A 23,151-nucleotide genomic window follows, 5' to 3' on the forward strand; every position below is an offset into this window, starting at 1 on the left:
TGCCTTCACCTGGCAGGGGAGGATGCAGGATCTGCTTGAACCTGTGTATTTTCGGGTGGCTGTTCCTGTTTCTGCCAAGGAGGGCAGAGCCTGGTTCCACTAGCCTCTCTCTCAGACTCCCTTCTGCTCCTTAACCTTTCTACGTCCTCATAGCTCAGCCCCAAAGCTGAGCAGATCACTGTCCCCTTGGTCACACTGAACACAGCTTTTCTCACCACTGCCATCGTTTCCAGGGAAAGGCACTGGCACTCCCTGCACCCAGAGGCCTGGATGGCTGCATGTTCTCCTGGGAACTCTGCCAGGGTGGCCACATCCACTGTGGCAAGCACAGGACATGGTCTGTGCCAGGTGGATGCCCCAGCAGAGGTCCTTCTGAGAGTGTCACCAGCTCAACTTGCCTCTTGAGCTGGGAGGGTGACAGTGCCTGTGCCCCGTGCCAACACCGTGCTCTGCCCACGCTGCCCGCCGCGCTCCCTGGGGTGGCCCCAGAGCCAGACGTTTTCCTGTGTGTGTTTCTGTGGTTTTTGATCTCCAGAGATTGGTTTGGCCTCAAAGCCGGAGGGCGGGGGATGTCTCTCGAGGCAGCGGCTGCTGTGTACGTGTTGCTGATCCCTCCCACCGTGACCCCTGCCCCGGGCAGAGGAGCCTTGATAGGGCCGAGCCCCAGCCCGGCTCCTCCCTCCGGCTCGGGAAGCCCGGTGGGAGCTGCCGGGGCTCGGTGGGGCTCGGGCACCTCGAGCCGGGCGGGCGGTGCGTGCAGGGCTCAGTCCTTTTCTAATGACAATTACTACGTTTTTAGACAATAGACACCACCCCGAGCCGCGTGGGGGCCCCAATAAAAACGTCTCTAACAGCGTATGCGGCCTGTCCTTGCCCGGCCTGGCTGGGAGGGAGGGAGGGAGGGCGGCGGGGCGGGCCTACAGCTCCCGGCGAGCCGCGGGGCCGGAACCGCCCGTGCTGCTGCGCCCCGGCCCCGGCCGTGTGGGCCTCGATGGCGGCGGCGCCGCCGGTCTACGTGTACAGCCCGGAGTACGTGGAGCTCTGCGACTCCCTCTGCAAAGTGCCCAAGCGGGTCAGCGCGGCGCCGGGGGTGGCGGGGCGGGGGGGCCCGGCACGGCGGGAGGGAGCGGGGAACGGGGAACGGGCGGCCCCGGCGAGAGGAGTGTGTGGGGGGCCTGTCTGTGCCCTCACACCGCCCCTGGCAGCGCCGTGACAGCGACACTGAAGCGCTGCGCTTCCCTTCCCCGGCTGTGCCTCTGCCCGGGACACCGGGAGGCCCATCACGCACCCCAGGGATGCCCTGCCCGGCTCCAGCCGTGCCCGGAGAGCCGCTGCTGGGGGGAGTCACAGCCACAGTCACAGTCGCAGCCAAGGCTGCGAGTCCTTCCTTGGGCCCCCCCATGCCCCCTGTTGCTGCCCTTGTGTCTCCTGCTCTCACAGATGTACTCTTCTCTTTAGGCCAGCATGGTGCATTCGTTGATTGAGGCGTATTGCCTGCTCGACCAGATGAAGTAAGTGCTCCCGTCTTCTGTGAAGGGATGTTTTCTTCTCCGCTGAGGTTTGGAAGGTGCTGAGTAACTTCAGGTTTCACGCTGTCCCTGCTGGCAGGGAGCCCCCACAGTGTGTATTTCTAAGGAATCTACACAGTGTGTATTTCTAAGGATCTAAGGAAAATGCTTGTTTTGCTATGTGGACACGGTGGAAGGTGTAATTTGTGGTTACTCTCCTGGTCTGGTGGAGCACAGATTTTTCTTGTGCCTTCTCTGCAGAGCATCTGTCACCCCCAGGCTTGGGGCTCGGAGCAGGGTGACAACCTTGGTGCTGCTCCAGATGCACTGCTCAGTCAGTGCTGATACAGAGAGGGACCTTGTTGTTTTGCTGTGTCGTGATTGATCTGGGGGACTTCTTGTGAGGTCTTGGGGCTGTTCAGGAGAGAAGACAAGGTGAAACCTGGGGCAGAAGAGTGATATCCCTCCTGCTTCATTTAGCTTTTGACACTGGAGCATATGAAGGGAATAAAAGGCTTAGCTCAGCCTCTCTTATGTTCTTAAAAAAAAATCCCATGCTCCAGTTCAGCAGGGCCAGAAGGTCCTATTGGGACTTCTTTTTTAAAGAATTTTTTTTTCTTACCATTTTGGCAGAGTGTGCTTGGTACCTGGCTGCAGGTGCCATCATCTAGCAGACCTGAAGGGCTGTTTGCCTTGCCAGGGACTGGGAAGTACCTGGCACTGGGACCAGCCTAGAGCTGGGAGTTTCCTGTGGTCTTCCCATTCTTTCCTATGCTGTGCTGCCCATGTGTGCCCCCAGTGTCTGAGATTTGGGGAGGGTTCAGTGTGTTGCAGGATTTGTTTAGGCAGACTGCAAAGCACCCAAACCCAGGAAGGTGCTGGGAACAGCAATGGTCTCTGCTTTGATGCAGGTGTAGGTCAGAGCACTTGAGAAGTGCTGTCCAGCTCCTGACCTGGCAGGGTGAGGTCCTGCTGCAGCAGCTGGGACTGAACTTTTCCCTCTGTTAGTGCCTCTGTGTGTAACCAGAATGTTGGATCCACTGGGCATTGCTCGTACTGGGAGAACATACAGAAAAGGGGGAAAAACACTTGAAGCAAAATAGGAAGATTAGTGCAGGCAGCACCTGTAGGTGTTCTTCCCTGGGCTGGGCATAGCAGGCAGTGCCACGCTGGAGTCAAGGCCAGCTCAGCTGGATGTTTGCTCACTGGAGTGGCAGTCTGGTGCGAGAAAAAGAGGGATTTTTGTTTGCTTTTACCACAGTAGCTGCCAAAAGAAGGCTTCTAGGTTAAAGCTAAAGCTGAGCATTCCAGCCAAACCCTAGGCCCTCTTGTCCTGACATGCTCCCTTCCTCCTCTCTGCCTAGGATAGTCAAGCCAAAAGTGGCCTCCATGGAGGAGATGGCAAGTTTCCACACAGATGCTTACCTGCAGCACCTGCAGAAGGTCAGTGAGGAGGGGGATGATGACCATCCGGAGTCTGTGGAGTATGGACTGGGTAAGGACGTGTGTCTTCAGCGAGAGCTTAGCTGAGTGTCAGGACCAGGATGCTTTTTTTGCTGCAGCTGCAGTTAGAGTGGTGAGCTCAGGAGTGGGTCCCTTCTATGGGGTCAGCCCTTCAGAAACAAGCTGTTCCAGCATGGGTCCCTTTCCATGGAACCAGTCCTTCAGGAACTGCTCCAGTGTGGGTCCCTTTCCATGGGGTCAGTCCTTCAGGAATAAGCTGTTCCAGCATGGGTCCCCTGCAGAGTCACAGGTCCTGCCAGCAAACCTGCTGCAGCGTGGTTCCCTTCCATGGAGTTACAGCTTCGTTCAGGCACACTCCCCTGCTTCTGGGACATAGGGTCCTCCAGGGGCTGCAGGGCCATCTCTGCTCCATCGTGGACCTCCACGGGCTGCAGGGGCACAGCTGCCTCATTGTGGTCTGTACCATGGGCTGCAGGAACTCCAGTGCCTGGAGCACCTCCTGCCCCTCCTTTCCTGCTGACTTTGGGGCCTGCAGGGTAGTTTCTTTCACAGGCTCTCACCTCTCTCCCAGGTGCTGCACCATGGTTTTTGCCCTTTGTTTGATATGTTCTCCCACAGGCTCTGCCCGCAGTGCTGATGGGCTCAGCCTTGCCCAGAGGCAGGTCTGTCCTGGAGTTCTGTCCAACATGGGGGCAGCTCCTGGTGGCTGCTCACAGAAGCCACCCCTGAAGCTGTGAACTTCTTACCACTGTGAACACCTTACCACGCAAACCCACCACAACTTTATTCCTACTCAGGCCCCCTGAATCTGCTGTGTGAGTCCAAAGCTGACAGCTGTTGTGAGGGTTTGTGCCATGGCTTTGGCATTGTGTTTGGAACAGAAGGTCAGAGCCACACTTAAAGAAGATGGCTCAAACAAAAGGAATGTGCTTCCCCTGGAGGAAAAGGCCTGTTGTGTCTGACATGTGGACTCTTACCTGGACTTTTACCTGCAGGTTATGACTGTCCAGCCACTGAAGGGATCTTTGAGTATGCGGCGGCCGTGGGAGGAGCCACCATCACTGCAGCCCAGTGCCTGCTGGACGGCAAGTGCAAGGTAGCAATTAACTGGCCTGGAGGGTGGCATCATGCAAAGAAGTAAGAAAACAATCTCTTCCCTTGTGTTTTCTCACCTGGTGTCTGAACCCCGCTTCCTAGCTCCCGGCTCCCCTGCGAACCCTCAGGGTGCGGCGATCCAGCTGGGAGAGAAAGCAAGGTGTGAGGGAAGGCAGAAGGTAGAGAGGGCAGGGCAGAGGCCTGAGAGGAGGCCAGTCACTGCCCAGTGCTGTTGCTGACATGGACTGCAGGGAGGGTCTGGAGCGGGTATACTCACAGATGTCCCGCCATTCCTTGATAGTTGGTTATCTCTGGCAGTTCAAGTGAGAAGGGATTTTGTGAGGTCCATAGAGAAGCACTGTGGAGAGTCAAATGATTGATGCAGCTTGGAACACAATGGGAATGTGGCAACATGTTGGCCAAATTGTTTTGCGTGGCTCTTTTGGTTTCTTAATAAGAGGTTTGAAAAGGTGCAAGATTGACCTTGGGTTTCCCTACACTCCATGGGAGGCTGTTTGCTCTGAACTCTAACATCAATAATGATCTTCCAGCACAACAGGAGAGGAAGTAAAAGTTTTGATCCCAAATTCTGCGGTTCTGTGATGGTAAAATAATTTGTTTCCATCCCATTTTCCATGGATGTATGTTTTATTTAACTTGTGTCCCCCATCTCCCAAAACATGGGGCCTGTCTGCAGTGCAGACAAGACAGTACGTCTTCCTTGTCCACAGCCAACTGGCCTTCACAGTGCTATTCTGTGTCCCTGGGGAGCCCCAGGAATTTGCATGAACCCCGTGTCTAACCCTGAGAGCTTGAACATGGATGTGCAGATGCCTCTCCTTGCTCCAGTGACTTTTCTGACCTGGCAGAGGACCTCTGAAGGTGTAACAGTGGTGTGCGAGCTGGGTTCTCGTCCCCCTCTGTGCCCCTGTGAGGTGGAGACTTGCAAAGTCAGGGTGTCAGCAGCGAGACTGGTGGTGACTGCATTGGCAACGTTCAGTGTCATGGACATTGTTTTCACAGGGATGAAGCTTCTGGCTTCTGTTACCTGAATGATGCCGTCCTGGGGATCCTGCGGCTGCGCCAGAAATTTGACCGTGTGCTTTATATCGATTTGGATTTGCATCATGGGGATGGTAAGGCCCAGCAAAGGCTGCAGACAGCACAGCTGCACAGACCCAGGGGGAGGAACGGGAGAAGTTAAGGCCTGTTGGCGCAGCAGAACTTTATGTGCTGCCACAGCTGTGGCTTTGCCTCCTTTCAGTGCAGTTGAGTTCACTCAATCCATTTCTGCCTTGTCCTGTTTTGTGAAGTTGCCCTTCAGATGTTGCTGTTCAGACCTCTCTTGAGGGTCTGGGCAGGAGTCTTGTACCTAAAGCAACAGACAGTGTTGTCCTAGTCTCCCATTCTGGCAGAGCAGTTGCTGACAGGGTTTAATTGTTTAATGCTCCAGTGCAAGAGGGAAGCAGCCAGTAGTAAACGGTGCTTTTAAAAGAAGGCTTGATGCTATAAAACTAAAGCCAGAGCTGGCCTTTCTGAAACTGCTCTCTCCTTCAGGGCCACGATTTCAGCACCATTTAACATTTCCCGCTCTTCTAAATTTTATGGTGTGTTTCATTTTGCTCTGTTTTCTCCCTGCATTTGGTTTCTCTTAAGTTTCCCGTTACTTCTTTTTCCCTCCCCCCACCCCCACTATTTTAATGTGTCTTTAAGGAACAGAAAAGGCATGTTGAACCGCAGCAGCACTGAGAAAAAGCGAGAGAGCCCGGTAGCACTGGTTCTAATCAGAGCCAAGCTCTGGCCAAGGCAGCCCTGCTCGGATCCCTCTCCCAGCCTCGCAGGCCGAGCAGCGCAGGCGAGTGCTGCTGCCCTGGGCACTGACGTGAGGTATCGAGGTCTGTTCAGTACTGATTAGCATGAGACCTGCCAAATTCATTTCAGTCGTGACCTTTGCTGCAGTTGAACTCAGGTCTCTGTGAATCGAGAATGGATTTATGGAGCCACATCTGCATTTCTGCTTCGCTCATGCTGCTCCTGCTCTGCTTGCTGCCCCATGTTTATCAAGCAGCTCTGTTTGTGTGTTCAGGCTCTGTCATTTATATGAATGGTGCATGAAAGCTGTTTTTTCTTTCCTGGTAGGAGTTGAAGATGCCTTTAGTTTCACCTCGAAAGTCATGACTGTTTCTCTGCACAAGTTTTCACCAGGATTTTTTCCAGGCAAGTTGAACATGTGAGATTTGTGCTCATTTGGTTCATGCCTTTGCTGGGGCCTCACCAGTGATGCAAGTCCCATCCCTGGTGTCCAGAAGAGATGTCTTGCTCCCTCTCCTCTCAACCCAGAAAAAGGAAGGAGCAGGGAGCTACATGTTTGGTGTTTCCACCTTTGTGGTTGTGACTGAGCTCTGGGCAGAGCCCCTTCGACTCTGCATGGCAGAACTGGGCAGAGGAGAGAACTGGGTCCCTCCCACCCTCCTTTCTTGGTGGTGGCAAGTGGACTTCTCCATTAGTGTGCCGAAGGTCCTGGCTTTCAGCTCTCCTCTGAGAAATCCCACACATCTCTCTCTTGCAGCTCCTCTGCTTTCCCTCGTAATCAGGGTGTTTCTGTTGCGCAGGCACTGGTGATGTGACAGATGTTGGCCTGGGGAAAGGTCGCTATTACAGCGTGAATGTGCCCATTCAAGATGGCATTCAGGATGAGAAATATTACCAGATCTGTGAAACGTAAGCCCTCTTGCTCCAGTACATCTTACTTGGATGGGATTTTAGAGAATAAGACACTATGCAGCTTACTACTTTTAATTACAGTCCTTTCTTAAGGCATGCCCCTTCCCCTCTTGCACCCTTTGATTGCAGTGAGCATGGATCGTAAGAGTTCTCAGAGGTCTTGTCCAGGTTCTTAAGCAAACTGAATATACAGAGACGTTTGTGGGTGGCTGGAGAGTCTCTGCCACAGGTCAGCCTTGTGTGTCTAAGCAGAGACTGAGAAGGCACAAGTATTTTTTAGCTGTGGACTTAGGGCTAGATGTTTTTCCTTCAAATAAGTGCACTGAATCCTGACATTCTGTGGGACATATGCTTGGGGCTTAGCTAAAAGTGTTTTCCAAGTACCCTCTGTCCATGCTGGAAGAGTGAAAGGCTGAAGGCTGAACATGTGATAGTGATGGAGCTGCCTCCTGGCAGGCTCCTCTGTCACTCAGCTGGTGATGGGCCTCACAAACTGTTGCCCTTGTCAAAACTGGGCTGCAAGGCTTGTTCTTTTCCAGGGGAGAGGAGCCTCAGCACCAGGCTGCAGGACACAGTAGCACATCCACCTCTCAGCTCTAACACTTGAGGGCTGAAACCTCTCCAGACTTGTAGGGCAGTCATGTGGAGGCCATGCCTCCTGCTAGCTTGTTGATGCTTGCCACTGCTGGGGTAGAACAGCCCTCTTTCTGCCGGGAAACATGCTTCCAAAAAGCAGCTCTAGGGGCTGAAAGGGCTGACCAGGAGCCTGGTCGGGAGGAACCTGCTGCATGCCTTCACAGCTGAAGGACATCATAACCTGCCTAGATTACAAGCTGTGTATAACCAAAGCTCCTACAAAGAGATTTTGAGTTCTGTCCGGGCGGGGAGGCAGTCATGGGCCTGACTGTGGATGTCTGATTGTCTGAGGGTGATTGCCTGTGCTTCCCAAAACTGTGGTGGGCTTGAAGCACAGGGCTCCCTCCAATGCAGGCTGACTACACTTTGCACAGAGCTTTTCCTTGTGTTTTTGCCTCAGGAGCCACATAAGAGAGAGGAGAGTGAGAACCTAGCCAGAGCCTTCCTCTGTTTGTCCTGTCTCTCAGTGAGAGATGTCTGAGAGTTCAGGATTGTTGTTTTGCCTGATCTTCACCGCGAACTTCAGAGGAGAGAAAAGCCTCTGGATTTGTCTTGCAGCCAAAGAGCAGCCAGTGGAAATGTGGAGTGTGATGCTACCATAAGCTGATGAGGACTAGGTCCCCCTCCCCAACGTTATCAGTGGTGCTTTTGCCTTCATCAGCCCGGTGATAAGTTCTCTGAGAGCTAAACTTGCTGTGGGAGAGCAGTGGGGGCAGAAGGCTAACTGGGAGCAGAGGGAGTGTAACTGGTACAAGCTGGGCGGAAGCAGAGAATGCAGAAACCCCGAGAGGCATTGGTGGATCTGAGGGACCAGAGCTGTGCTACCAGCATCCCTGTGGCATTAACCCCCAGTGCTGCCCCTCTCCACAGCGTGCTGAAGGAGGTGTACGCCGCCTTCAACCCCGACGCGGTCGTGCTGCAGCTGGGGGCCGACACCATCGCTGGGGACCCCATGTGCTCCTTCAACATGACGCCCGAGGGAGTGGGCAAGTGCCTCAAGTATGTCCTGCAGTGGCAGCTAGCGACTCTCGTGCTGGGAGGAGGTGAGTGTGTCCTGCTGGTCTCAGAGAAACACATTTGTCCTCCCGCGACGCTTCCTCGAGTGCCTGTCCTTGGGCTCGGCACTGGCCGGGGTTTAGCAGGGTGACTGCTGGGCAGTGTCAGGAGGGCATGCCATGGTACAGTACTGTGTCCTCACGCCTGAAATCCTTGATACTGACAGGTGAAAGTCTCAATCCTGACTCTCACATCTTATTAAAAGCTGCATGGCTCCTCTGGAGAAGAGGAAAGGCCAACAAACTGATTGTGACTTCTCAGTGGCACCTCTGATTCCCATCTCTGCTGATCAGCCTTCCAGTGCTTCTCCTTAAAAGTGAGCACTATGTTCCCAAACCTACTTTTGGCACCTCGCAAAGAATGGTTTCGTTTAGATTCAAGCAGGGGCTTGGGACCAGGACTGGCTGCCTGCAAAGTACAGCAGGGTTCTGATACCCAGTGAAAGCTAAGGTGGACTTATTTCTGCTGTGCTGCATAACCAGCTGCCTGTCCAGTGGGGAGAGCACAGGACAGGCTTTTTGTAACAGAGCATTTCAGAACAACAAAAGCCACTGTGTGCCAGGGAGAGCTCCATACCTAGAGCCAGATCAGCTCTAGCTGCTGTCCTTTTTGAGATGGGGGAAATCAGGTATAGCATGTTACACCTAAAATTTGATGTGCCTGATGCTCTTTGTTTTGGAAAGGTTATGAGTGTTCAATCCTGCTGTGGCCTGTCTGTGGGTATGCTGTGGATGTCACCTTTCAGACAAAAACCCCCAAAACTTTTGTCAAAAAATGAGGGACAACTATTTGTCACTCTTGAAAATACCAAAGCAGTGTCCCACCACTGCAGAGTGTGGAAGCATTTGAAGTGGGAAGTGGGGAAGGAGTAAAAAAAAAGCAGGAAAAGCCCCCACAACAACCAACCCAAACAGAGGGGAATGTTGAAAAATACAGTCTCCCTGTCTTGTCAATGTGTTTCTCTCTCTTTACTATTCTAGTCATCTTTCCTGAAAAAAAACCTTACCTGAGTTTCTTGTGTATTTTGGGGTTTGGGTCTAAGGCTGGCATTAAAAAGCAGGAAGCCCCTGTTTCTGCTGCAGCCCTTGCACTTCCCTCCCTGCTACATGTGGGCACCTCTCCTTGTTGCCAGGAGAGAGTCCAGCACATGGGGCTGGGAGCTCATGCTGGGTCTGAGATGGTGGCTGAAGGACCGACCTCTGCCCCACCAGGTGTAACTGGGGTTCAGTTTGAGAGGTCTGCTCTTGCACACAGTGTCATTTGGATCTGGCCTCGTGTAGCCAGCAGGTGCAAAATGCAGATTTTGGGCACAGCTTGAGTGGATGAAATAAGCTGAGTTCATGTGAACTGTGCACATTGCCTCCACAGTTTGTTCTTTCCACTAAAATCTTTCCCTCTCTCTTCCCTTTCCCCACTCTTCCCCCTCAAAATCCCAATTCTTGCTGGAAACAGGAGGTTACAACCTTGCCAACACAGCTCGCTGCTGGACATACTTGACTGGGGTGATCCTCGGGAGAACACTGTCCTCGGAGATCCCCGATCACGAGGTAATGCTGTGAAAAACCCTCCCTTCTCTTTGCAGAAGAGCCAGTCATTCCACCTAATAATCCACACAGCGTCCTTGCCACTTAGTCCTGTTTTGTGGAGACACTCCTGTAACAGTACCACCCTATCCCAGCAGCATGGTGGGTGCTTGTGCCCAAAAGCAGAGGCTGCAGCTTTCTGTGAGGGATCTCAGGAACCGATAAACTTCAGTCTCTGATGGTTACAGAGAGGATGGGTGGAGGGAGCCACCAGTTGCTCAAAGAGCTCTTTAGGATGTGCATGTACTTTTGCCTTTCTCAAGGCTTTGAATTTTAACCCTGCTTTTATCAACATACAGAAAGGACCAGGTGCAGCTTTGAAGCTTTGGCTGTGGAGCCAGGTGCTGTCTCAGTGCCACTGCTGGTGCTTTTCATGTCTTGAGTGGGGCAGGACAGTGTGAATTAATTTCTCTCTAGTGAATCTGTTTCCCCTGACATGGGAATGCCAGTTGGTTGATGAAACTCATGGAAGAGTTTCTTGGAAGACTACCCTGCCAGGGACCCGGGAAGCCCTCCCACCTTGGGGCTGTGGTTCAGCTGTACAACACATTACTCTGTGTTCTGGGGAGGAATGGCCCAGGTGTTGGCACACCAAAAGCAGGAGTTTGAGATCCAGCACCCTCTCACCCTTGAGGGGATATGCACACTCTGTGCCAGTATGGACCAGCTTGTAGTGGATCATGTTGTGCATCTTTCCCAAGAGAGAGTGTTCCTCCATGTGTGGGAACCTTCTGCTTCTCAGGAGCACCAAAACAAGTAGGATTTCTGATGGAGGCTGTGATATATAGGTATCAGTCTCTCCTGCTGCTGAACCTGGCTTTGGGACACAACAGAGTCAGAAATACCCATATCCAATGGCACATGCACATAGGTCCTTAGCAGAGGGAGATGCCTCTGTAATAAGAAACTGGGATAGGATGCCTGTAATAAGGAAACAAGAAGGTCCTGATGCTTTAGGTATGGGCAGAGGTCACTGTGGAGAGCACAGTGACAGTGTGCTGGTGCAGCTCCCTGCCTGCTTTCCTGAGACCTCTGTGGTGTTCAGGGGCACGAGAACATGGTTCAGTAGCCTCTGCACGATGGGCAGCACATGGCCCCACACACTCAACATCCAGCTGAGAACAGCAGAGGTGTGGTCTGGGGCTCTTCATGCTAAGGTACCATGGGAGTGCTTGTCCAGATGTTTGCTGGGTGACTCCTGTGGAGAAGGCAAACTCCATGAAGCAGTTCAGTGCCCAGGGTGCAGCTGCCTTCCCCTGTGGGTGTCTGTGTGCTGTGCACTGCATTTGGGGCCCTCCTACTGCCTGCCTGCATTCCAGCTCTTCCTCTGAAGCATGGAAAGGGACACATCCATACTTGGCTCTGTTTGAAAAGCCACAGAGTGAACCAGGAAAGCCCTGTGTAAACAAAGGCAAGTCTGCCTCTCACAGGGGTCAGAGCAAAAGGCAGTAAGATGGTTGGAATGTTTTTTTGGAGGACAGTTTCAAATAATACTTAAACATCGTCCTTGTGAGCCATAGCCCATCTTGCTCCAACATTTACTGATCCTAAAATCCACTTTCTGTCTTTTCTAATGGGCTCATCTTGCATCAGAGCATGACAAGAGAGCAGTCAGATGCCAGGCAGTGCTTTGCCATTGTCTTACTCCAGATTCCTATGTCTGCTCCTGGATTTTTGACTTGACAAATGTGCTTAAACCTTACAAACCTCAGATTTTCAGGGGAAGAAGTGCATGAGTATGTATTCACTTCACTTTGATGGGAATTCTTCTGTTCCCTTCTCTCGCTCCATGAGTCACTGTATTTAGAGAAGGCTTTTTTTTTTTCCTGTAGATGGAAGCAGTCTAAGGTAACATTGTTCCTTACCTGGCTAGGGCAGGTTCCAGGCCAGCACTTTGAGATGCAGCCTGTTCTCTATGATTAAGGATGAGACATCTTCACCTTGCATTAATCCTACAGAGCTTCCCAACAGAATCTCCCAGAGAAGGTATAGCTGAATGGTTTGGCACATTTTAGAGTCCTTCTCATGAGTATATTTTAGCCTCTGTAACCTTCCCATGTGATGCTCCAGGCTCCCTGCATTTTGCTGTTGGCATTTTTAAGGTAAACTGGTAGAAGCAGGTTTGGTGGGGGGAAAAGCCACGAAGGAAGAGGTTTGGAGGCCACTGGGAATGAAATATTTACACAGCTAGGGAATAATTGAAGGGGAGGCAGCATGAGCTTTCACTGTATGTGGATGGATTTGTGTGCACACAGGGCTGATGTCTTTTTGTCAGATTCCCAGGGCTTTTTTCCTGCTGCTTCTAGCAAAGAACCACTGGTGGTTTAATAGCTTATCAGTGCCTGTGCACAGGAACAAAGGTTGGTACTTCCTGATCTCATGTTTTCTTTGCTTTAAATAGGAATTCCCATTCTGAGTAACACGAAACATGGAAACTGAGCTGCCAGCTTTTTGAGGTCAGTGCAGAATTCCTGACTGTGAGCAGCTTAAAGGCAGTCCCACCACTGCTTTCCTGCTGTCCAGCCACAGGGCTCTGCTCACCTCCTGAAGGAAACTCCTGAGAGTTTGTGGCCTGGGACAGATTGTTGCTGAAGCACTGGCTGTGAGGTGTCTGGGCTGTGCTGTTCCATCAGTCTCCAGGTCTGGCAAACGCTTTTAGTAATGATGGGCCAAATTCCACACAGTCATATTCAGCACTTTGCTTCTCCTAAAGCCTTGAGGGGCTTGGGGATGTTCTTGACAGCTCCAGGTCTTGAAATCAAGTTACTATGAAAGAAAGACAGTATTCAGAAACCTGGAGGTCTTTTGGTCATTTTGGTTTTTTTTTTTTTTTGTCCACAAGTTTGTAGAGAAGGGCTTGAAAACAAGACAGCTGTGGTTTGGAGACCCAGAAACATTTGACTGAGCATCAGTGTAATGGTGTTTAAATAGTCTGAGGATGTCTGGAAAGACCAGCATAGAATTCCTTGAACATCTAGTGCTGATGGTGCCATGAGTCACGGTCCCATCACAGCAGGTTCCACCAGTGAACTGTTTGTCCTAAAATCAGGAACAGAATGTGGACTTCTGTAAGATGCCTAATTTTTTGCTGTTGGCATAGTACTTGTTGTCAGGTCTGGCATTATTCAGTAGAATAGGTAGCACTTGAATTTTGTTGACTAAAAAATCAGGTTAATCATGTGTAAAATGAATGTCAACAGCTTTCCCAAATTAAACACTGGGATAGACACTTGACTGCTTTTGGCTGCACCATTGGGCTCTGCTTCCCAAGCCCTTGAACTTCCCAAGTGGTTGAAAACTCCAGGTGGGCACAGACACTGCAGAAGCACCATCTTGATGTCGTGAAGCCACATGTGGCCCTTAGCTGGAGAAACTGTTTTTTGCCTTTTTCCAAACAGGTACCCACAGAGAACCCTGCCCCCAGCCTCAGCCACCAGAGGCCTCTCTGCTGACTCTCCCCTCCTCTTCCCTCCAGTTCTTCACAGAGTATGGTCCTGATTATGTGTTGGAGATCACCCCAAGCTGCAGACCAGACCGCAACGAGCCACAGAGAATTCAAGAAATTCTGAACTCTATCAAAGGTGAGTTGTCCAAGCCAACACTCCTGCTTTGGGCTTCCAGGTCCTTTTAGAGAGGGCTTCAGAAGAGCTCACTGGAGTCTTTCTCACTGACTAGAAAATGAACCCTGTTCACTTGGCTGCTCATTAGTGCACAGAGTCATCTGCCTCCTACTTCCCTTGAGATTCTCAGGGTTGGTGATACAGAGCTGTGGGTCCCTGTAGCCATACCCTCTAGCTGGGCAGAGGAGCACAGGGCCTTGTCCTTACTGGAATCATGGAACAGCCCAGGCTCTAAAGGACTTCAAAGATCACCTGGTCCAACCTTTTTGTGGGAAAGGGAGGCTAGACAAGATTATCTAGCACTCTGTCCAGTCACATCTTGAAACCTTCTGACACTGAGGCCTCTACCATGTCCCTGTGGAGTTTACTCCAGTGATTGTTCTCACTGTAAAAAAACTCTTAAAATAAGGTGAAACCTCTCCTGCTTCCTTTTATTTGCAGGGAATCTGAAGCATGTTGTTTAGCAGAGGAGGAAGGCTCAGTTTCTGCAAGAGCATTTCCCATGGGGAAGACAGCGTATTTACCTGAGCAACTGGTGAAATTTGTGGCTGCAGGGAAAATTTGGAAGAAATTACTGTTGGTTGGTTAATTTTTTTTCTCTTTTAAGAAGAAAAGCTGCTGCAGGTCACGAGCACTGTGGCTCTCCTCGGGCAGGAGTGTGGGCCCTCCAGCCACAGCCTTCCAGTGCTGGCAGAGCCTCCCTTGCTCCTTCCCCTTTCCTTTTTTAACACCACAGAGTTTGTTCTCACAACTGATTTTAAATGTTTTTTTAAGAGAGAGGCTGCTCAGAGCTTCAGGCCCTCCCCAGCTGGAGCCCAGAGCCACGTTACCTTCCTGGCAGGGGCACAGCCTCGGAGCTGCCCGCCCGGGAAGCAGAGCTGAGGGCCAGCCTGGGGCACAGGCTGTGTCTCTTACCCACAGAAAGGCACAGCCACTGTGTTTTTAACTGGGAATTTTTTTTAAATAAAATGTTTGAAATATTCCTCCAGCCCTTTTCTTTCTTCCTGCACCCACCCTGCCTTGCCCAGTGCTCTTTTCCACAGCATCCCCCCCACCCTGCAAGGTGGGTTCCTGAAATCCTGTGCAGAGGGGCCAGACCCTGGGGATCCTCTCCAGAGTGTGGAGGGAGATTCAGTGTGGCAGCTCCTATCCCAGGAGATCTTGGATGAACCTCCAGATGCCCCAGTGCCCCATGCGAGTGACCACAAGGCATCTAAGCGAGGGAACAGGTAAACAGGTACAGAGGTATCCGGGGCAGATCTCTCCCGATGCCTCAGGCCACAGAGCCTGGCCTCTGCTGCTCTTGTCCCCTCATTGACCTGGCCCACGGAGCTTTTGTTGTGCTGGGATTTTTTTAAGATGTCCAGTCACTGTGGGAAAGCATATTTCCTGTGGCTTTAATTAGATTACACTGGAATAAATAGCAAGATGAAGGGGCTCCCAGCCTGGCCTTGCCTTTGTTTTGCTCTCTTGTTTTTCTCTGCCGATTGAAACAACAGGAAATCTGGCGTGGAGGGAGTTCAGCAGGATGTGGCTCCCATGACTCCTGACCCCCTTCTCCGCTTCCCTTGGCACCTGCTGTGGTGTGGTGTGATGGGGAGAGACCAGTCTTGTGTGGTGACTGCTGGCAGGAGGCTGGTGCTGCCACCAGCACAGCAAAGGGTTCCAGTGTCCTGGGGACTGTTCAGACAGGGGAAAAGTGAGGAAGGAGAGAGCAGAGAAGCTGGCCAGCTGCCTCCTCTGACCAGCCTCAGGGCCCCACATGCTCTGTCCCTGCACCAGGCAGACTGCCCTGTGAGCTGTGGGAGCTGCTTCAGGAACAGAACTGGGAAAATAAACAGTAGGAAACCCCACAAGTGTCAAGCATTGCAGTACTAAATGGGCTTTAGGTGAGGTGCAGGGAGACCTGTAGGCAGGTTGCCCACACACAGACAGCTGAGAAAACTGAGCCATGGGGTAAGGCACCCCCTCTGCCATCCCCATCCTCATCTCCGAATGTGGAGAGACAATTGGAGTTCAACTCGGTGCAAAACAAGAAAAGTGCAAAAGGGGGGACGGAGGCTTGGAGGGTGCCCCCAGTGCCCCCACAAACAGCCCCCTCACACCCAAATCCCTTCTCCAGCTGGCTGAGGGCACCAGTCCTCGTTGCCCTGGCAGCTCTGCCACTACCTGAACCCCACTGGTGTTCCCTACAGGTGTTACAAGCGTGTTCCAGCCTGGACAGGGGGAGACCAGGTGGGGTCCCATCCCAGACCGGGAGGACACAGAGGAACCCAGCCGAGAAGGGCGGGACACGGGGGCCGGCCGGGGGCCGGAGGGGCAGGCGGTGCCAGCACCGCCCCCCTGGGCTGTCCCGCCCCGTCCGCCCCTCCCTGCCCGACCGGCTCGCCCGACGGCCCAGCTTCACTGGCCGCTATAAATCAGACGGCGGCGGCTGGCCCCGGAAAGCGGGGCCATCCGGGCGAGTGCGACCGGGCTGCCCCTCCAGCCTCCCTCCCCGTCTGGATACCTCGCCGGACCACCCCTGCAGAGCCCGGAGATGAGCTCTCCACAATCCCCTCCCCGGGGTACGAAGGACCTCGAGGTGGCGGCGATGCTGCCGGGGTCTCCGCCTGCCCCCGCCGCCCCTGTGGCCCCGCGGGCGGGTTCCCAATTCCTGGCCAGCTGGCGCCTGCAGAAGCTCCGCATCCCGCATCGCACCTCGGGGCGAGCCCGGCGCCGCACGGAGCCCCGCTCGCCGCCCGCCCGGGGCCTGGGGCCGCGGGGCGCGGGGAGCCGCCCCCTCCAGCCCGCCCGCCCCGGCATCATCGACTCGGACCCGGTGGACGAGGAGGTGCTCAGGGCGCTGGTGCTGGAGCTTGGCCTCGACAGGGCGGACGAGCTGCCGGAGCTCTGGCTCGGCCACCACGAGTTCGACCCCCCCACGGACCTGCCGGCCGGCTGCTGAGGCTGGAGGGCTCCAGCTGGGGCGGGGGGCTCCCGCCTCACCCCACCCACCGGGACCCCGTGGTCCGGTGCCGCTAGGCGCGGGTAGCGCCCCGGCTGCCCCATGGGCCGGTGCTGCGGGCGCAGAGAGCGCTCGTAGCCCGGCCGAGGGTGGGAAGGGGCAGGAGGAGGGGCTGCGGTCGCGCTGCCCGCCCCCCAAAACGCGGGCGTCACGCTGGGCCAGGCGGCTCAGGCTGCTGTGTAATAAAATCTGGGAGGACTGTTCCGTCCTGGCTGTGCCCCTTTCCTTGTCCATCTCCGTGGAGGACACTGTGGGAAGCGGCCCCGGGTGGAAGGAGGGTCTGTCCCCCGCAGCTCCTGAGCCTTCTCTCGGATTACAGTGGCAGTACCAGAGGTGCCACCTCGGTGATGTCCCCGCGGGAATGGGACCTCTGTCCCACCCGCTGCGGGAGAATTGCCGTGGGGCCGCTGCACTGGGCTGCCTGGCAGGGCGCGGGGGTCTGGGGGTGTCCCAGGGACTCCGGAAAGCTGTGGGGACACGTCTGCCTCCCTGGGGGGCGCAGCTGGGACCAGTGACCCTCCCAAATGCCTTCGGTAGCGGGTGCTTAGGCTCGAAGTCGGTTTTGGGGGGGCTGCGTGGGGTCCCTGGTCCACCCCGTGAGGGGCTGCGGGCGAGAGGACGGCAGTGGATCGTCACAGGTGTCACCGCTGGCTCAGGTCCCGACACACACTGTCACAAACCGCAGGGGCACAACGTGGAGGAGCTGTCCCACGGGAACACCAGCGAGGACCGGGAAGGAGCCGGTCATCCTCCCCCGTGCGTCCCGACACAAGAGCGATGTCCCCAAGTTTGGTGTCCTCGAGCAGGGTGTCCCGAGCGCAGTGTCCTCGATCGCGGTGTCCCCGAGTGAGGTGTCCCCAATCTCGGTGTCCCCCAGCGCGATGTCCCCGAGCTGGGTGTCCCCGATCATGGTGTCCCTGAGCGGGATGTCCCGATCGCGTTGCTCCCCTCGGATCCTTCTCGCCCTCCCAGTCACCCCGCAGGCGGCGCTGGTCCTCCGGGCCGCCAGGGGGCGCCGCCCGCCGCCGTTGCCGCGCTGTGCCGAGGCGGGGCGGGCCGGAAGCGCGGCCCTTTCCCGGCGGAGCGCAGCCATGGTGAGAGCGCGGCGCGGCCGCTCCCCGCCCTCATCCGCCGCCATCCGCTGCTCCCCGCGGGCCGCGGCCGCCCCAACCCGGGGCAAGAGGCGCGGGAGGGAGCCCCGCGCCGGGGCTCGGGGTGCGGGAGGCTGAGGGGGCCGGGGAGGGGCGGCTGGGAGGGCCCCGCGATGGCGGCGGCCCGTAGTGCATCACCCCGTAACACGTCCCGTCCTGTAGGCCCGCGGCCCCAAGAAGCATCTGAAGCGCGTGGCTGCGCCCAAGCACTGGATGCTGGACAAGCTGACGGGCGTCTTCGTGAGTGCGGGACGGGGTCGGGGTTGGGGTCGCATCAGGGGAGGTGCTCGGTCGCTGGTGAGCTTGGGCAGTTGGGCAGCTCGGGGGCTGTTCGCTGTTAGGGGCTTTGTGAACAGCATTCGTGTTTCCCCTGTTTGAAGAGGATGCGGTGGTGGGGTCGTCGGCTGCTCTCTTTTAACTTGCCTGTTGCGCTTTCCCGTCGCTGGGGTGACATAAGTGGTTGTGCTGTGTCGGGGGCAGCTCTGTGAGGCTGGCAGGACACGGGGGAAACTGCTGCGAATGCCAAGAACAGGAAGCTGTGTCCGGTTGCTGCCTGTGTGGCAGCTGCACTCTGGACCTCTGGGGGTGGTCGGTGCTGCTTGAGCCCCCAGCAGAGGGTTTCCGCCCGCAGGCACCCCGTCCATCGACCGGCCCTCACAAGCTGAGGGAGTGCCTTCCCCTCATCATCTTCCTGCGCAACCGGCTGAAGTATGCCCTGACAGGGGACGAGGTGAAGAAGATCTGCATGCAGAGGTTCATCAAGATCGATGGCAAAGTCCGCACCGACATCACCTACCCTGCAGGCTTCATGGGTGAGCGGGGCTGGGGCAGGACCTGGGGCAGCTCTGCACTGGCAGGGGGCATGTTTTATTGGGCTGGCATGATTTGAAGGGGAAAGGTATTTCCCTGGTGGAGCTGAAGAAAAAAATATGTATAAGCAGTTGTTATTTAGTTTGGAGTTGTGCACTGCAATGACTGCCAAAGCCAGATACCTGTAGGCTGTAACTGTACAATGCTTGAGCTGTGTAAATTGCTGTTCAGATCCCATCATCGGGCAGTTTTTGCTGATTTGCAGTCTTATCACAGCAAAGGATGTGAGCCTGTGGTCAGGGGGAGATCCCAACCTTGTCATTCACATCCGAAGCGTTTTTCAGCAGTCCCTGGCTCTTTTTAAACGTGAGTTAAAAGTCTTGGGTGATGAGCTGATTTATTTCCCTCTCTGCAATCAGATGTCATCAGCATCGAGAAGACAGGCGAGCATTTCCGCCTGGTGTATGACACCAAGGGCCGGTTTGCTGTTCACCGCATCACAGCTGAGGAGGCCAAGGTGAGGGGCTTGGAGTGAGTGTGGGCCCAGTTGGGTTTGGTTGGGGCAGGGTTTCCTCTTTGGTGTCTCCTGAATGAGAGCTGTTGTCTCTCTTCCCTGACAGCTGAGGCCGTGCTGCACTTGAGAAGACTGGGGCCTTCAGGGTTGGGGTGAAGCCACTGGCAGGGGGAGGTCTCTTGGTGACATGAGAGCAGCTCCCAGATGGCTGCAGGTGCATTGTCTGGTGCTGGAGATGATGGTGCTGGCATGGACCAGGTCACCTGCACAGGGAGCTTTGGGGTGGGAGTGAGCCTTGGCTTTGCCAGCTAACAGTGATCAGAAATGTGAAACTGCCTGTGGTGTAAAAGCCTTGAAATCTTTCTTGGGTCAGTTATGGAAGTCTTAATAAAACTGCCTTCTCACCTGGGTGCTGGGGAGCAACTCCTGCATGTGTTTCCTCAACCCAGGCATGTGTTGTGCCTGAGCTGTGAGTCTGCTCTGCTTCCTTGGGGCAGGCCATGCAGGCACACGACAATGTGGAGGGCAGAGCTGGTTGTGCTAGAGCTGCCTGTGGTGTGGTTTGGGACCTCTGCACCCCCTGTGATGTGCTTTTGCCTGTGGCTGCCACTCTCTGTTGGCCCATGAGTGGCTGTGAGGGAGTTGGGGATGACAGGCAACAGGGAAATCAGAGTACCCTGGAGGAGAGAATACAGACCTCTCTTGGGCACTGGAGAAACGCAGGCTCTGCTGTGTGCCCACAGGCTTCAGGGTAAAATGAGGGAGCTGCCCTGGTGAAGGCTTTCCCCGGGAAAGTGCAGCCCGTGTTTGTGCAGAGGCTGAAGCCCAAGGTGGGCAGCTGCTCCCACAGCAGAGGTGTTTTCTGGTGGAGCTGTAGCAGAGCTGCAGTGGCAGCTGTTGGAGAGGCATTACTTGGGCAGGGAGCTGGGCAAGTCGCTGCCTGGACTCGTGTTGTGAGCCCTGCAGTGTCTGGGTGTCCTGCTGTGGCTGGTGGCTCTCTGGGGGACAAGAGTCCCCTGGTCCGTGGGCTGCTGAGCTGCCTCAGCTGAGCAGTGCTGGGTTTTGTTTGCAGTACAAGCTGTGCAAGGTGAGGAAGATCTTTGTGGGCACCAAAGGAATCCCTCACCTGGTCACCCACGATGCCCGCACGATCCGCTATCCTGACCCCCTCATCAAGGTGAATGACACGGTCCAGATTGACCTGGAGACAGGCAAGATCACAGACTTCATCAAGTTTGACACAGGTAGGTCTTGCATCCCATGTGAAGCACTGTACCCATCCCCAGTATGGAGAGCAGTGTGGAGCTTAACACATGCCAGGCATATCTGCTTTAAAGTACAGAGGCAGTGTTGTCAGCTTTGGGAAAGGGGTTGTTTCCCAAGGGCGTCTCCACCTGGAGCTGGAGCAGGGATTCCTCCTGTATGCTGGCAGTGGGAGGCACTGGTGTAGGGACTTGGGGTGTTCTGAGGCACCAGGGAGAAGCAGCCAGCTGGCGGGGAGGTGGTTGAGCCTGGTGCTTGCAGGGCTGTGTGTGACAAGCTATGGGCAGCCATAGGGACAGTCCTGTCTCTTTGTGGTGGGAGAAGGTTTCAGTCACAGAGCTGTGGGCAGTGCCGGCATGGGTGGGATGGGAATGCCTCCTTGGTACTGGCAGAACTGAGAAGGTGGTCGGAAATGTTTGGTATGGGCCAAGAGCCCAGGTGGGAAGGGCTTCTCCCACAGCATCTGGTGCCAGCTCTTGTCACACTTGTATTCCCTCACCCAGGTAACCTGTGCATGGTGACTGGTGGTGCCAACTTGGGCCGTATTGGAGTGATCACCAACCGGGAGAGACACCCCGGGTCGTTTGACGTGGTCCATGTGAAAGACGCCAACGGCAACAGCTTTGCCACCAGGCTCTCCAACATCTTCGTTATTGGCAAGGTAAGCCCGTGGGGACACCAGCTGGGGAGTTCTCTCCTCTCCTGAGGGGCTGCTGGCTGAGGCAGAGAGCCTTGATTTCTCCTTAGGCAGCTGCCTTCCCACACAGTGAAGCTCCAGTGCTGGCCTCAGTTCTGGCTCAGCTCCTTGTATTTCTGCCTGTTCTGTGAAGGGGAAGCATCTGCAAATTTGTGAATGGAGACATTTTCAAGAAGCAGCCCTGTGGTTTTTGAAACCTGAGAGCTGGGGGGCTGAGGAGTGCTCAGACCTTGGTATGACCTGGGCAGCTGCCCTGACTGAGTGCCCCTCCAGTGCCTCTGCTGTGTTGCCATCCCTGATGGACTCTTTGTCCAGGTTGGAGAGGGACAGCATTTCGGTTTTGGCTGAAGTGCATCCTTCATGGATGTGACTGAAGGAGGCAGCTGTAAACCTGTGCATCTTTTGCACCTTCCTAATTAGCTTCTGCTGGGCCAGTGCCACAGCCATGTGTAGCTGACCCAGCATAGGCAGTGGTGGGCTTCTGCTGCTTTCCCCCTGAGACGGAGAGCTCTGCTGCTATCCACGTTTCCTGGTGTGATGTGGCTTCTTTCTCCCTTGCTGCAGGGCAACAAGCCATGGATCTCCCTGCCCCGTGGAAAGGGCATCCGCCTGACCATTGCTGAAGAGAGAGACAAGAGACTGGCGGCCAAGCAGAGCAGTGGGTGAAGTCCAGCTTGGGCTGGTGCTGGTGCTGTCAGTGTGTTAATTAAACCGTTTACCACATGGCTGTGTGACTGGCTGGGGAGTGTCCCACGGCTGGGGGGAGCTGTGCTGCCAGTGCCAGGCCCTGCTGTGCTCTCCAGAAGGGCCTGCTGCTCTGGGGGGACTCGTGGTGATCTCTGCAACTGCCAGAGCCATCTTCCAGAATGGCAAGGAGGAAGGGTGGGAGAGCCTTCAGGCTGCTCTGTCCCCGAGAAGGTGTTGGCGCAAATGTTCCTGGATGTTGCAGGGATGTGCTGGAGGATCTGGGGACTGGGGAGAGCCAGCTGGGCTGTAGCCAGTGGTGCCAGGTCAGCTTGAGGCCCTTGGGGATTGCCCTGGCCCTGGGGCTGAGCAGAGAGAAGGGCATGGTGGCTCCAAGGGTGCTGGTGCTCAGTGTCCCAGGCTTGGCTGGCAGCTGTGCCCTGGGGGGCCCCTCACAGGCTGCTCTTCGGTGCCTTTTCTGTTGAGGTGCAGGGTGCCAGCGGCCAGGAGAGGAGGCTCCTGTGCTGGGGCTGGCAGTGCTGATGCTGGAGCTCTTGGGAGGGACTAAACGAAAGGGGAATGGGCTGCTGGGGTCCCTGAGCACTGGCCTGGGGATGGGCAGATGCCCTGCAGGAGCCACGGGAGCAGCCGTGGCTGTGGGAACAGCCCTGGAGGCCAAGGTGGGCAGGGGTGGGCAGCGTGCCCGGGCAGCAGGGGCAGTCCTGCCAGCTGGGTTGTACCAGCTGTGCCAGCAGCTACTCAGGAGGCACTGTGGGGAAGGGGATGGTGTGCCTGGACACTGTTCAGGAAGGGGCTGCCACGTCCAGGTGGACATGGGCACTGGTGGAGCAATGCCCGTGGAGGCCCCAGTGGTTGGGAGCCGGAGTGCCAGAGGCACAGAAGAGACACGACTTCTGCTTGGCGTGGAGAAGAAGAGCACAGAGGCTCTCCTGCTCTGCCTGCTGGCATCTGTCTGCCAAGATGGACCGGGCACGGATGTGCACAGTTGGAAAACTGGCATCTTTTATTGGCTTCATCAGGTGTCTGTGGCAAAATGTGGTTGAGCCTCATGAAGTGTCTGCAGACAAGTGTGTTCTGACAACATGATGTCCTTGGGAAAACTGAATGCCTGTGACACCACCTATGTCCCCATCCCTTGTGTCTCCCTGTGCTGCTCCCTCTGGAAGCTGCACGGGTTCAGAGCAGCAGCACCTCCAGGGACTTGCATGGTGCTGGCACTGGTGCTCAGACTGTCCTGTGATGCACAGACTGAGCAGCCAGAAAGCAAAAAAATGCCACTTCCAGTCAGCCCGCTCCCTGCTGCCGTGCGCTGACCAAA

The 23,151-nt window shown here is 55.3% G+C and overlaps 3 protein-coding genes across 7 annotated transcripts; all 3 read left to right on the plus strand.

The window, feature by feature from the left end:
• The first annotated feature begins 928 nt into the window (after window positions 1–928).
• Window positions 929–15,857, plus strand: HDAC8 (histone deacetylase 8). Of its 5 annotated transcripts, XR_004359573.1 has the most exons (12): window positions 929–1,072; window positions 1,459–1,511; window positions 2,873–3,003; window positions 3,968–4,109; window positions 5,091–5,203; window positions 6,207–6,284; window positions 6,680–6,788; window positions 8,298–8,470; window positions 9,936–10,030; window positions 13,542–13,647; window positions 14,128–14,266; window positions 15,186–15,857. XR_004359573.1 is itself a non-coding variant. In XM_032701756.1 (11 exons), exons 1-11 carry the CDS (start codon window positions 992–994, stop codon window positions 14,148–14,150), a joined length of 1,104 nt encoding a protein of 367 aa, XP_032557647.1. In that variant the 5' UTR covers window positions 929–991; the 3' UTR covers window positions 14,151–14,674. The 5 variants fall into 5 exon arrangements, 3 of the variants coding, with proteins under 3 accessions (XP_032557647.1, XP_032557649.1, XP_032557648.1); XR_004359574.1 differs by lacking the exon at window positions 15,186–15,857 and having other exon boundaries at window positions 13,465–13,647; window positions 14,128–14,151; XM_032701756.1 differs by lacking the exon at window positions 15,186–15,857 and having other exon boundaries at window positions 14,128–14,674.
• A 368-nt stretch (window positions 15,858–16,225) lies between these two features.
• On the plus strand, window positions 16,226–16,633 carry CITED1 (Cbp/p300 interacting transactivator with Glu/Asp rich carboxy-terminal domain 1). Its single transcript, XM_032702344.1, has one exon. The coding sequence runs from the start codon at window positions 16,226–16,228 to the stop codon at window positions 16,631–16,633; it is 408 nt and encodes a 135-aa protein (XP_032558235.1).
• Window positions 16,634–17,729: 1,096 nt separating this feature from the next.
• On the plus strand, window positions 17,730–21,853 carry RPS4X (ribosomal protein S4 X-linked). The gene is made up of 7 exons (XM_032701759.1): window positions 17,730–17,787; window positions 18,007–18,084; window positions 18,476–18,656; window positions 19,074–19,171; window positions 20,241–20,412; window positions 20,935–21,092; window positions 21,693–21,853. Exons 1-7 carry the CDS (start codon window positions 17,785–17,787, stop codon window positions 21,792–21,794), a joined length of 792 nt encoding a protein of 263 aa, XP_032557650.1. The 5' UTR covers window positions 17,730–17,784; the 3' UTR covers window positions 21,795–21,853.
• Window positions 21,854–23,151: the final 1,298 nt, after the last annotated feature.

The sequence above is a fragment of the Chiroxiphia lanceolata genome, chromosome 14 (genome assembly GCF_009829145.1).
Source record: "Chiroxiphia lanceolata isolate bChiLan1 chromosome 14, bChiLan1.pri, whole genome shotgun sequence".
Lineage (NCBI taxonomy): Eukaryota > Metazoa > Chordata > Aves > Passeriformes > Pipridae > Chiroxiphia > Chiroxiphia lanceolata.

Excerpts from the sequence above, each read along its gene's own strand:
- CITED1 (XM_032702344.1), top strand. The coding sequence starts at position 16,226 with ATGAGCTCTCCACAATCCCCTCCCCGGGGTACGAAGGACCTCGAGGTG.
- RPS4X (XM_032701759.1), top strand. Across the intron at positions 20,413-20,934 it reads CTTCATCAAGTTTGACACAG|GTAACCTGTGCATGGTGACT; the intron begins GTAGGTCTTGCA and ends TCCCTCACCCAG. Across the intron at positions 21,093-21,692 it reads ACATCTTCGTTATTGGCAAG|GGCAACAAGCCATGGATCTC; the intron begins GTAAGCCCGTGG and ends CCCTTGCTGCAG.
- HDAC8 (XM_032701756.1), top strand. The coding sequence starts at position 992 with ATGGCGGCGGCGCCGCCGGTCTACGTGTACAGCCCGGAGTACGTGGAG. Across the intron at positions 1,073-1,458 it reads TCTGCAAAGTGCCCAAGCGG|GCCAGCATGGTGCATTCGTT; the intron begins GTCAGCGCGGCG and ends TCTTCTCTTTAG. Across the intron at positions 10,031-13,541 it reads CGGAGATCCCCGATCACGAG|TTCTTCACAGAGTATGGTCC; the intron begins GTAATGCTGTGA and ends TCTTCCCTCCAG.